A 12,680-nucleotide genomic window follows, 5' to 3' on the forward strand; every position below is an offset into this window, starting at 1 on the left:
ACAAAACAATTATATGTTAAAATTTCCTTGCATCAATTTTTTTCCTCTCCCAGTAGTGATGCTGTGTGGATGCTGCAACACGGTAGCCAACCACGGACATTTCTAACAGACTCTGTAGCTCCTTCAGCTACCTTAAAAAAGCCACCATGACAAGGAACAGCAGTCTCCTGACTATAAAGCAAGCTAGTGACTCCTGTGCTCCTTACTCTCTCTCATTTAAGAGAATGTAGTAAAGTGTAGTCAAGCTAACATGGATTATGAACTATAAGTGGAATTTTAATCTTTTATCTTTTCCTTCTCTTTCTGTTGGCATTTAGCTCAAGGGTCAATCCTTCTCTACTACATCCCAAGATAAATACTGTCTTGACAAAGTTAGGATGATATTCCTCTACTGTATGTCAGGCATTTAAAAAGGGCCTATAAAGGGGGATATAAGAAATGTGAAGGTTAATTGCAATTGTAAGATGCCTATTTCTCCCTCTTCTCAAAAGAGAAACATAGGCCTTTATTGTCTGATTAAGACCTTGATTTTTTTTTATGTCAAAAGCTGAGAGCAACTCGATGACTTAAAAGTACAGTTGTATACACTGATCAAAACAGTATCTTACTACTCAGACTCTGAATAGCAAAATTCTCCCTCATTCCCCTCTCCACCATCCCAAGTTCTTTCAGTTTGGGTACATGTTCTCAAGAATCACTGCAGTAGCAGTGGTTTTTGTTGCTACAACAGCTTAAGTGAAGAAGAAGAAAACTGAAGATTTATAAGGAAAGATAATGTTTTATCACATTAGCTGACGTAACTGGAAAGAAGCAAACAAGCTCTAAGGTTCATAATTCCTGATTTTAAAAAAGTTGTAAGAAACAAAGTAGTATTGTAGAAGATGAATGGTGAAAACCAAAATCCATTGGATGGAATGAATTTGGTCCATGCACCCTTTATTTCTCAAAGAGAAAACAGTCCCGTAACTGCTACCCATTTTTCACCTACTGATGAGCCAAAACTGTTTGCAACTATGCACATACGGTATCTTTAAATTACATACCTCCAAGATGCCTTTCTTCTTCTTTTCTTCACTGTCTGTACAACCAATTATAACATGATAGCAGTCCTTACAGACTTTGTTCAATTTATTGCCATCATATTCAAGATGTGCCTTGTAATCAGAACATTTCCAGCAAACCACCTTGGAAACAAAAAAGATAACATACATATAAAATTAAGTATTTATAAAACTTTATGAAAACATAATCTAATTAAAAACTAATATTGTTTTGTCTGTCCAGTAATATATTGTTTAATTATACAGAACAAGAAAGATAATGGCTTTATGACATGTCAACAATAACTTAATTGAAAATAATGATTTCTCAAATTTATGCCACTGCTTCTTAACTAGAAGTGCTTTTCATTATTTACCTGGTGGGAACTTTGTACTTTGTATAAAATCACATTAGGCTTTTAATTACAACTGTAGGTTAAAGTTAGGAATAGAACAGAATATAGCACAAGCCGTGCTGCAGGAAGAAAATCCTCCAGGTTCTTTAGATGCCAACCTGAAAAGGTACATTTACCATTTTGTTTTCTACATAACCTCAGAAATGTACAACTGAGATGAACTTTTAATGCTAAAAAAAATTTAATAAAATCAGAAATGGCTAAATTTTTAACCTGCTAATAAATATTAAATTTACAGTTTTAGACTCTGTTCATACATGCACAGAATAAGCCAATATCACACTGATTTTTCATTATATATATATATATAAAAACCTGAAAAGCAAGAGAGATCTGAGAGAAGTTCTTTCATTAGAAGTGTTTTTCCACATAAATGTTCTTTCAGGTGAAAAAGATGCCCTGCATAAAAAATATGAGTGTAGATATTTCAAGAAAGAAAGGTAGACAAATGGACTTGAACCACTCAAACACCTAAACAAAATTTTATTGTGCGCTCTGCAGTACTAATCTAGATCACTACCTTCTGGAAGGCTGCTATAAATGGAGACCTTGTAGCAGCCTTCCAGTACCTGAAGGGGGCCTACAGGAAACCTGGAGAGGGACTTTTTGGAAGGGCATGTAGTGATAGAATGAGGGGTAACGGTTTTAAACTGAAAGAGGGTAGATTTAGATTAGATATTAGGAAGAAATTCTTCACTGTGAGGGTGGTGAGACACTGGAACACATTGTCCAGAGAAGTTGTGGATGCCCCTTCCCTGGCAGTGTTTAAGGCCAGGTTGGATGGGGCTTTGAGCAACCTGGTCTAGTGGAAGGTGTCCCTGCCTGTGGCAGGGGGGTTGGAACTAGATGATCTTTAAGGTCCCTTCCAACCCAAACCATTCTATGATTCTATGATTCAGCTAGAGAATGCTAGTTAAGTACTCCCAATTAGTCACTGCTGGAAAGACACCATCACTGACTCAAATTAATTCCCGTGAAAAAATTTTTTAAAATTAAAGTGCAAGGAGATGTGATAGAACTACAATAGAGGTTATGCAGTAGAGTAGTTAGGAGTCTAAACAAAAGTGGGGAAAAAAGGAAGGGTGTGATCTTAAGATTAATAGAGGAGTTTTAAGACCAAATGATCTGGAAAACAAACCCCAAGATGACAACTGTATAATCAATAATTCAGAGATCCTGAAAAAGTCTCTAGTGTCCTGCAAAGCACAAAAGCAGTGCTCTGAATGCAATAAACCTTCATACCACATGAAAACATTAGAAAAAAATCATACAAGAAAACCAGTAAAACAAAAATTGAACCTGGGCTTTCACTACCACCTGCTGGAGAAAGGCAGAGCTGCTGGATGGTGAGAAAAGAAAGCACAGTATGTTTGCTCTTCTTTCATTAATTTCTGAAAACTCTCAAGTCATACCACTATCTCATAGTCATTTTAAAGTGGCATATGTTACCGTAGCACCATACATGGAAAGCAGCTGTAACACTCTCCCCTTCCTAACCTTTTCTCCTTCCCTGATGCTGCACGCATGTTCACACAGTTACACGCTGAACCCAGCTGGGAACTGCTCCAAGTTCACCCAATGAATAAGTTTTAACTGCAGGGGTTGGTGGTCTTCTTGTGAAGAGGAGAGAGAAGGTAGCGGAAGGGGAAGAGGAGGCAGCCAGTGCTGCCAGGGATAACGCTGGCTTATGCCAGTTTAATGGGGTCTTAACTGTCGAGATCACTGGAGGCCACTCAGGAGTAACAGTATAGTATGTCCAGGGGCTTGGAACATTTTATACAAACGCACATCTTCCACTGCTCCAAATTACTTCCAAATTTACCATGCCAACAAAAGCAGACAGAGGAACCTTTGTGGTATGCTATACACAGCTTCTCCTTTCAGCCACGAGCACAGCAACAAACTGCAGCATAATAAGCAGCCACCAGAAGTCAAGTAGGTGCTTAGACCCATTCCCAAGCCTGCTCACCAGCAACAGGAGCTAGGGTTTTGCACTTACATGTCCACATGCTCGGCAGTGGTGCCTTCTCCTTGTCAGTGCGTTAAAGGGCTCCTTGCATTTCATGCACATGGTGACTTCGTTGTCTCTTATCCACCTCGGTGCTCTCTTCCCAAGCTCAGCATGCTGAAGGGGGGCAGGGAGAGGATGGGAGAATAAAAAAAGCCAGTATAAAAAGTTGCACAGTACTTTAAATAGAAAAAATAATTATTCCCTTCCTCTAGAAAGGAAATGGCAAAACACAGTTCAAGATGCATTTTGAAATCTATACAAGAAATAACAAAGAACCCAGTCAAAAATCATTATGCATCACTGAAAGGGTAACTCTGTTATGTGTTTCAAGAAAAAAAGAGGCTTGTTTATAAGATTTGGCATTATGAAGAAAAACAATTACCAACAAGATGACTACTTTGTAATTCCTCTCCTATAAGAATGATAAGCTTGAAAACAAGGTTTCTGCCAAACTTTTTCCAGTTATCAAAGAACAAAATGGGTACTAAGAAGGTTACAAAAGAATAACAGCAACTTACAGAAACCTCAACAGGCACGTCTTCATATTCTTTAGCAATAGCATTTCTGAAAGTTTCATTCCTCTGCTGAAAAGCTTCTATAGTATTCTGAAGTGCCTAAGGAAACAATGGAGAAATTCCTCAAACATATTCCATTTAAAACGGACTCTCTGCATTCTGACCAGTTATTGATTAGCAGAGGGAAGCTACAGCCAGAAAATATGAATATTACTTTTTTGATTGCTTCAGTGAAAAAGTGTTTAGAGAATAAAGAATGTAGATGAATTTACCTTTATCCATTCTTCCTTATCTTGTTCAGAACTAAAAGAAATATTTGACACATTAGTCCAGAACTAGTTCAGGAAACATTATCTCACTATCAACAACTTCTTGCAGAAGCCAAGCTTCTGAAGTAAATCTCAAGAATTTAAATTTAAACAATACTAATCGTTAGCTGTCTAACTTAAAAAAAAAAAAAAAGCAGAAAACAAAAGCATGACTTCAGGCTTCACAAGTTTGCAATCACTAAGCAGTAAATTCAAGTTGAAAGATAAATGCAAATGCATTTAAAAGTAGTAATAGTATTTGTGTTAGATTTTTTCTTTTTTTTTTTTTTTGAGAACAGTATAGAGAAGAAAAGAGGACAATGCAAAGTTTAGGTGCAGGTGGTTTTTTCTCCTCTCATTTCATGTGCTACTAAGCTCACATACTAACACACATTTCTCCTGTGTATCTCTTCCTCCCTCCCCAACAAATGTAATTTCCTTAATGTTTTTTTGTTGTTGCTGTTGTTTAAACTTGTCTACAGTGGCAAGAAGAGTATCCAATTAAAGAAAAGGAAAAATGTGTTTTAATATTATAAACCAAACAGCAGAAATTTCCCTTTTATGCATTAGAGCAGATACAGATGACTTAACAGTAAGTACACATGGGAGATACAGACAAGACAGAGATGAGAGAGGAAGCATATTCAACTCTGATCTTGTATGACAGCCTTGTCTTTAAAATATATCAGCAGGAATTTGACATTGAAATCTTTGGAAAAGCATCTTCTATCACAAGTAATAGTACTATTAGAAACTACTGGCTAGTGCTAGTAATGAAAACAGTTTTTCTGCAAATTTCAAGTCAGAAAGATGAGAATTAACACCACAGTATATCTGGCTCTTCAAAAGTGGTCTCCTCGGATAATAATGTGGAAAAAAACCCTTCTGTAGCCATGCAATATCAGCCATGGAAAATTTTATTTTGCTATGGATTGGTTTGAAGGATGTTAAAGAGAGCTTTTACAGCATCTCAATAAAAATGGCTCCTCACACGCTGTTTTGCAGTATTAGTACAACTTTTAAGCAAGCAGTATCCTAAACAAGCATTTTCCCTTCCCACCTACCATCTGCATATGAGGCAGAAGAAACCTATCTAAACAGCCAAAGTATTTCTCCCTACCTGCTTACCTTAAAAAACAAAAGCTGAACTATTAAATGTCATACCAGATCAGCAACCTCTCAAAGAAATAATCTACCAGCTGTTTAAAAACAGTGATTGAAAATCTACTCTAAATAGTATTCTGAAAAATAAATAGAAGCCTACTAGAAAAGAAAAACCCATGTGTAAACTAAACATTACAACACTGTTAATACAAGCTCATGAATTAAGGGCATAAAGGTATAGCGTACATACAATATTCATACTTTAATCAAGATTATTCTAATATAATTGAATAAGATCTTGTTTGGTACTTATTCCTTCACAATTTTGTACAGACGTAATGCATTCTAAAAATGTTCATAAAACAAAACATGAAAACATGTTCTTGTCGCACCTAAAATAAACTAATGCAATGAACTTTCAATTACTGGTAAAACAGGAAAGTTAACAAAATAAAGTTACTTTGTTGTATCATTTTTCTTCCAATTAAAACATACTTCACAAACGGTACAGCAAGATGCCACCTTTCACCATTGAAATGGGCGTATGACATAACAACTTGCCAAATACTTAGCAAGACATCATACAGCAATTTATAGTAGATGTGACTGATAGCCAAAAATGTGCCCCAGGAGTCTTGCAGACCTTAGCGGAAAGCTTTTTCCTGTCATTTTTCAAATGATATATTTAATTTCAAATTCAATTATAGTGTAGGTAAATTTCTATATGCTGTTATCTTTCTATATTCACTGTTATAACTCTCATTAAATATTACAAGTTTTCTTCCATAAAGGAAAGTAGCTTGCAAGCTTGTTTGCTAGCAAGCTATGGTTTGTCCCCAAATACATGGTGTCAACACAGAACTGTATCCACCATGGACATCCTTCTTCTTATTTAATCCTCGCCTCTTTGCACTGAAATCCTGACTGCTAAGAACGGGATCTTTAAGCAGGTCCAAAAGGAGAGGTGGAGCACCCTACTTTATTTGAAGTGGGGCAGTCTAGACAGGGAAGGTTTAGCCTAGACAACGCAAAAAGCAGCAACAGGAAGGTAACCCAGCAAGAGGAGGATACAAGGACTAATAGGGAAAGCTGAAAAGTGCCAGTCAGAAGAGTGCAAGTGGAGGAAAAGGGCCCAAGAACTACAACGAGAACTTGCCTTCCAGGGTGAGGTTGATACCTGGGACTGGAGGAAAACAAGTAGACTCAAAACAGTCCTGAGGAATGGAGGAAAGCAGGTGCCCATCTACCACTGTAGAAAACTATCTTCTGTGGATATAAACCCACTGGGGTGGACATGTCCTGAGGTGAACAGACCCATTTGTACCAAGGTGCCTCACGTACCAGAGGCAGCAGCACTACCCAGAGATTAACGCACAGTGTCCTAAAACACTTATATCAGACAGAGTGCCTTTGCACCAGTCAGGTACACTGCTTTCAATTTTCCAGCCAGCCCATTCACAGCTATCTTAGTTATTTCAGCAAAGCAATGCATTATACATTGTAGATGCATCTTCTATTCCAAGAGATTCTGGGACTGATAATGTATGGTTTTGGCAGCGTAGGCTATTTTCAAAACACTGCTATTAAGTTGAAGCCCACTGCATCTTACTCCAAATCTATCAGTCCACTCTTTTGTCTGTATGTTTAATCCTCCAAAAATTAGATCAAAAGGCTTCGCTTACCTGGCCTGCAACTCCAGTGTTCGCTCTTTTCCAGACACTTGAAAAGTGTGTGGATATTCTTCATTATGAGTTTCTATAATCTTCATACCATCTATGCCAACCCTGGTTCGAACTGAGAACTTTGATCCCACCAAGCTGAATTTGGGGACGCAGTAGAGCAACATATTGTTAAACTGGGAAAAAAAAAAAAACCCACATGGCTTTGCATTAACAAAACCACAGATACAGAGATCTGAGACAATATCACAAAGCTGGACTCAGTAGGTGAGAAAGCAGGTTCTTTCCTACACAGCTGATACATGAGAAGACCAAAGCTCTCATGAAAGACAACTTTTTCTTATTTGTTTAGAAATAAGATTAAAGGACAGCGTCAGTGGATATAAGAATAGTTGCAATGTATATGCAGCAGTCTTCACAGCATTTATTACCAACTATACTCAGACTGGATATTTTATACCATTGTAAACCTGTTAGAAAAAAAAAACATTCTTATGCCCCAATTCTGTGAAAACTACTCTAAAGAGCACAATAAGAAGTCTTTTCTTCAGTGCATCCATTTATATTTACGGTATACCAAAACCATTTGGTTTTGTAGAAGTTGTAACTAATATTATTTGAGCACATTATTTGTCTTTTCTCCAAGACAGAAGAACATTTCTGTCTTACAGTTTTTATTCACTGAAACCCTCAATATCACAGGGAAAAAAAAAAACATGAGCAGGACAAAGATATATTCCTTTATTAAAGATTAGAACTTTAAAGCCCGAGCCTAGAAGCACAGTTATTAGATTTACAGTGTTTAATTTTCTCACATTTTTTCCCCTCACATTTTCTCACAGTTAATTATTTAAAAGAGAAACTCGCTTCAGTTAAGTCATATTTCATAGAAATCCTATCTAGCCTATTGTCTAGTCTGTATCACAGATACAGCACACTTGAACTTGTCACCTCTTGTATGAAGTGCACATCATTTTAATCAGCCATCTAGCCCCATTTCAGGTCTTACTAGTCAATGATTTCTCCTTTTGTTTGAAGCACAGCTAAGCAGGAGTTGTGCCTCAACAACCTGTTACTGGTCTTTATTAGCCTGAAGACATGCAATGCCAGAGGCCCATAAGCAAAAATGTATTAGCAATTTTTAATGCATGGGAAGCAATGAACTACATTAAACCTTTTCCAAGGGAGTTGTAAGGGAGCATGGCTGTCATTTGTTAGTTCCAAGACAGGATACAGGTACCTGACAGGAAGATGACCTGCCACGATAACAAGCTCCCACAGGACCATGAGACTTACTGGGACCCCAACACAGACAATTGATCAGGACTAAAATCCTAAGCTTTTACATTTCAGTTTCATGAGAATGTCAAAGTTCTCATGCTGTAGGACCTGCATTTATAATCAGCTGCCACTTTTAAAAGTGAGTTGCTGGACCCTGGGTCCATTTATTTAAGACTATGTATTCTGTTCTAAATGGCATTTTCAAGTAGTATAAGGTTTACTCATGCTCTAACATCACTAGTGGAAAGGCACTGACATCAGCTAGAGAGGACTTCCCTCTCTCTTTGGTAGTTCTTTCAAGTCTAGAAAGGTACACAGCCACTCCTGCAAACACCGGCCACCATACTTACTAGGAAAAGATACCGTTCTTGAGCAGACGTATTGCGAGCAGCGAGTTTAAGGATCTGCCCTTCTTTTATCAGTTCATTTGAAGGGTTCACAATGTCTTCCTCTTCTCCCAGCATCTCATATATCTCTAACAATTTCTTTAGATTCTCCTTTACAGTGAAAATACAGTTATAAAACTTATTAATTAAAAGCACAGATCTTTAAGCGTGTTTAAATGAAATGATGAGACCTTGTGTAAGTCTGGAGAATGTTAACTTTGAAAGACATATATATACCCAGCATGTATGGTCAGCCATACAGACTAACTTAATTGATACAGTAGCAAGTACTTTTAGAAATGTTATCTCCATGATAATGTAAAAAAATGCAGTTATACATACAGCCTGCATTATTCCTTATCCAAAATATCTCACATACTTAATGAAGTACCCTATCATGCCACCCAATATGGTAGAAAAGCAGTAGCTACTCTTTACAAACATTATCTTTCCACTGTCAGAAACAGCTGAAACAAGGTTAAGAGTCCAGCATAGTGTCAGCTATTTGAGCCAGGAGAAGAACCCAGTCTGTCCCACTTTCCACTGAGAGAATTAGGTGCAATGCCAGATTTTGTCTATCATTCCCAGGAGCTGTATAAATACATTAAGTAGAAGCAATCACTTGGACCCAGGAAACCCATTTTTGCCATTTTAGGGAAGATTTGCAATTCACACTCCTAGCTTCACCAAATACTCAAATATAATGTATTAAAAAGTGAACAGGAAAACAAGGATCATTTACCATTTTTCTTATTGCACTATTCGAGTGACTTGCTGCAGTGGATATAATTTCCAGGGATTCTAGACAGAAGAAAAAGAAAAAAGTAAAACGAAAAAGCTGCATTTTTACATATTTATATATTACATAGAAAAAAGAATGGATCATTCTACAAAACTGTCGTTTTTATGTAAATTACACACTACAAAAAATTTCTTAAATTATCAATAAAAAGTAACCAAGGTAAAGTGGAAAGCATAAGAAAGTCAGTTACCAAATAGAAATTATAATCTGGAAAGATCAGAAAAGAATTATTGCAGATTACTTTAGAGTTCAGCACTTATAATCACATTTTTTGTGACATGAACAGTCATGGTTCTCTCCCCTCTTTACTCCAAGTAGTCCAGAATGTCAAACTATGGTTTTTAGTTGAAACAACTCATATTACAAATATTTACAGTAATGGTACTAACAATGAAATATTTCAAAAAATTATCTGGCAAGTAATTTTGAACAATCTGTGGAAATATCTTGAATTGTTCTAGTGTAAATACAGAGATGAATAAATTTTAAAATAGGCTGTTTTTTTTCCCTACAGAAACTTAAAATTACAATAATGAGTCTAACTGCACATTTTTACAAATAAAAGACATACATCTCAAATGTGCATAAAGCAAACCAAAATGCTGCCGACCAAAAAAAAAAAAAAAAAATAATCAAAGAAAAACAACCACCTGTGCGCTATTCCAAAACTAAAGTGAAACTTATGTGCTACAGGAGGAGAATACTAAAGGCTCTACTGTTTTTATATTAACTTCATCCACTAATCAAACAGATATTTTCAAAGAATCCTACAACTCCACTGAAGAAATTCTATCATTCTTTTCAGAGGGACTTTGCTCCTTCACATTATTTTTCCTGAAAATATCTTTAATTTATGGTATCCTTTTACTAATATCTTATTACAGCTCTTTTAATGGCTAGAAGATATTTACTTTCAGCATCTTTCCAGTCTAGAGAATCCTGAGGCAATTTCCTTAGGTAGTCCTTTAGAAGCATCTCGTAGCGTGGAATGCGTTGTACTGGTTCTAGCATGTGATGTTGCAATGTCAAATTTCCACACACTTTTTCCTTCTAAAAAATTGTAAACATATTTCAATGTAGTAGGCAAAAATGTTATTAGGATATAGTAAAAGAAAAGTTATGATGGATAAAACATAAATAATGTATTTTGAAACATGCATGACAGACCTTCTGAAAAACAGAACTACTTTATCAAACCAAATAAATAGATATTCTTTCCTAAAAATAATTGTAAAATGAGTATCTAAGTAGCCAGTAGAATTCACAAATAAAAGCCCTACCAAAAAAAAACCTCCCAAACTCCAGTGTATTTTAACTTAGTTTTGTAATAACTCAGACAAAAGAATTACAACTGAATTAATAAGAACAGTTCATGACCACGTATTAGAAAACAATTCTTAAGATATACCTTTATAGTCCATTTATCTATCTGAGAAGGGAGTGCTTTCTTTGAGGTTCACTTATAACGTAACGCCCCTCAGAAGTGTTTTAAGATGCATATTCATCTTCAAAATATTAGATGCACTTAAAAGATGACATTAAAATACATATAGCTGTCTTTCCCGGCTTAGAACCACAAGACCCTATAGAGCAGTACAATTTAAGCAGAAACACCTTATCCTACTTCTACCTGCTCAGTCTGCAGTAGGAAGACACATACCTGCCAATTCACAGAGAAATCTACAGGGAGCACTAGAGGGTATAAAACGCACCTCTGAAAAGAATGGTGCATTGCTTAACTGTTAAGCTTTTTTTTGCCTTTTGTGGCTCAGCATTTAGGATTATATCCTTCCAAAGTGCAGCGCTCTGCATAACAGCACTGGTGTGAGCCAACAGAGTACTTATGGATTCAGTGCAAGGATCTACAGTTGCACTGATATGTCACTTTATCCTTAAACAGTATTTACTTTTGGTATCTATGACAAAATGTAGTATTTTTTTTATTCTTCTCATGTTTCAACCTTTCTACTTTGGTCCTTTATGTTGCACTGGAAAGGCTGAATTTGTGTGGGTATTTCTGCACATGTGAAGGGAGAAGGAGAAGAAACAGAATGCTGTCTGAAGCGGACAAAAACAACCACCCTTAATTCTAAGGGATTTGGTATTTAATTGTCTTTCTAATCCTTTTTTTCACCCACAAACATATATATTTTTATATATGCTTGTATTACTTGGAGATCTACATTATTTTCCCCGTTACCTGAATGTCTTGTATAATGAATTTGAATTGAGGTGACCGTTCAGTCCACGTTTTCACCAATTCCATTGCATTATCAAAATTCTTCACGTACTCTCCATACATCTTGAGGAAAGGAGCTAACTTTTGCAGAATATCTCCAATCCTGGGGGTGGTAGTCCTGCAAAGTAAGAGGGCGGAATCTCAGAGCAAACAGGAAAGAAAAAAAGTCACACAAGGTTATAAAACAGTTTCAAGCGTTTAATAGACAACCCTTTTTTCTGGGATCGCCTCATATAGTTCCAACGTAACCATTCAAACTGACCTGAGTCAACATGGAAAGATTGTTTGTATCCTCTTTGATCATGTATGTATAAGCATTATAGGTCAGGTAGAGCACTAAAGAAAGAAAATCTACCTATAATTAAAAACTTGAAAGGCTCTGTTTACAAAACATGGCCTAATTTATTTTATTTGCAGTTCCTTAAAACTACATTATCTTCTTTTGACCATACTTTACCCTCTAAATATCTAACCTGTGGTTTTGTTTGAGGACTAAATCCATACTGTACAGCTTTCCCTTCTGTGTCTTATATAAATACATGTATTTACAACTTTTTAAAAACATTATTTATCTAAGAAAACATAAGAAGTAGAGAGAATCCCTTGGATTCCAGTCTTTTGTGAGAACTTTCCCCCATCTTTCCCAATTATTGATAGCATCTTCAAATAAAGCAGAATAGTAAAGAAACTGATGGAGAGGCAGAGAGAAGCTGCACTCTCAATGCACACAAAGAAAGTGGAACGGCACATATACATCTCTGAGAACTACCATAGGCAACACGTTTCACATTTCATTTTCAAGGACAGATTCAGAAACTCAGTACCTCTGGATTTCTGAAAGTCGAAACCAACGTTGTGGTAGTGGTCTAAAGTGAAGCAATCTACTGCAATTACTTCAG

The 12,680-nt window shown here is 36.3% G+C and overlaps 1 protein-coding gene across 2 annotated transcripts in view; it reads right to left on the bottom strand.

The window, feature by feature from the left end:
• FGD4 (FYVE, RhoGEF and PH domain containing 4) overlaps positions 1-12,680 on the bottom strand; it is a 37,173-nt gene that overhangs the window by 7,054 nt on the left and 17,439 nt on the right. Inside the window, exons 5-13 of one of the 2 annotated variants that reach the window (XM_068401048.1) lie at positions 11,743-11,899; positions 10,454-10,592; positions 9,483-9,541; positions 8,705-8,851; positions 7,077-7,249; positions 4,255-4,285; positions 3,986-4,081; positions 3,456-3,581; positions 1,044-1,184 (exon numbers count right to left, since the gene is read on the bottom strand). In XM_068401048.1, the coding sequence (XP_068257149.1) occupies positions 1,044-1,184; positions 3,456-3,581; positions 3,986-4,081; positions 4,255-4,285; positions 7,077-7,249; positions 8,705-8,851; positions 9,483-9,541; positions 10,454-10,592; positions 11,743-11,899 (1,069 nt within the window). Of the gene's footprint in view, positions 1-1,043; positions 1,185-3,455; positions 3,582-3,985; positions 4,082-4,254; positions 4,286-7,076; positions 7,250-8,704; positions 8,852-9,482; positions 9,542-10,453; positions 10,593-11,742; positions 11,922-12,680 lie in introns of both variants that reach the window. The other variant, XM_068401049.1, reaches the window with a different exon arrangement.

The sequence above is a fragment of the Nyctibius grandis genome, chromosome 5 (genome assembly GCF_013368605.1).
Source record: "Nyctibius grandis isolate bNycGra1 chromosome 5, bNycGra1.pri, whole genome shotgun sequence".
NCBI lineage: Eukaryota > Metazoa > Chordata > Aves > Nyctibiiformes > Nyctibiidae > Nyctibius > Nyctibius grandis.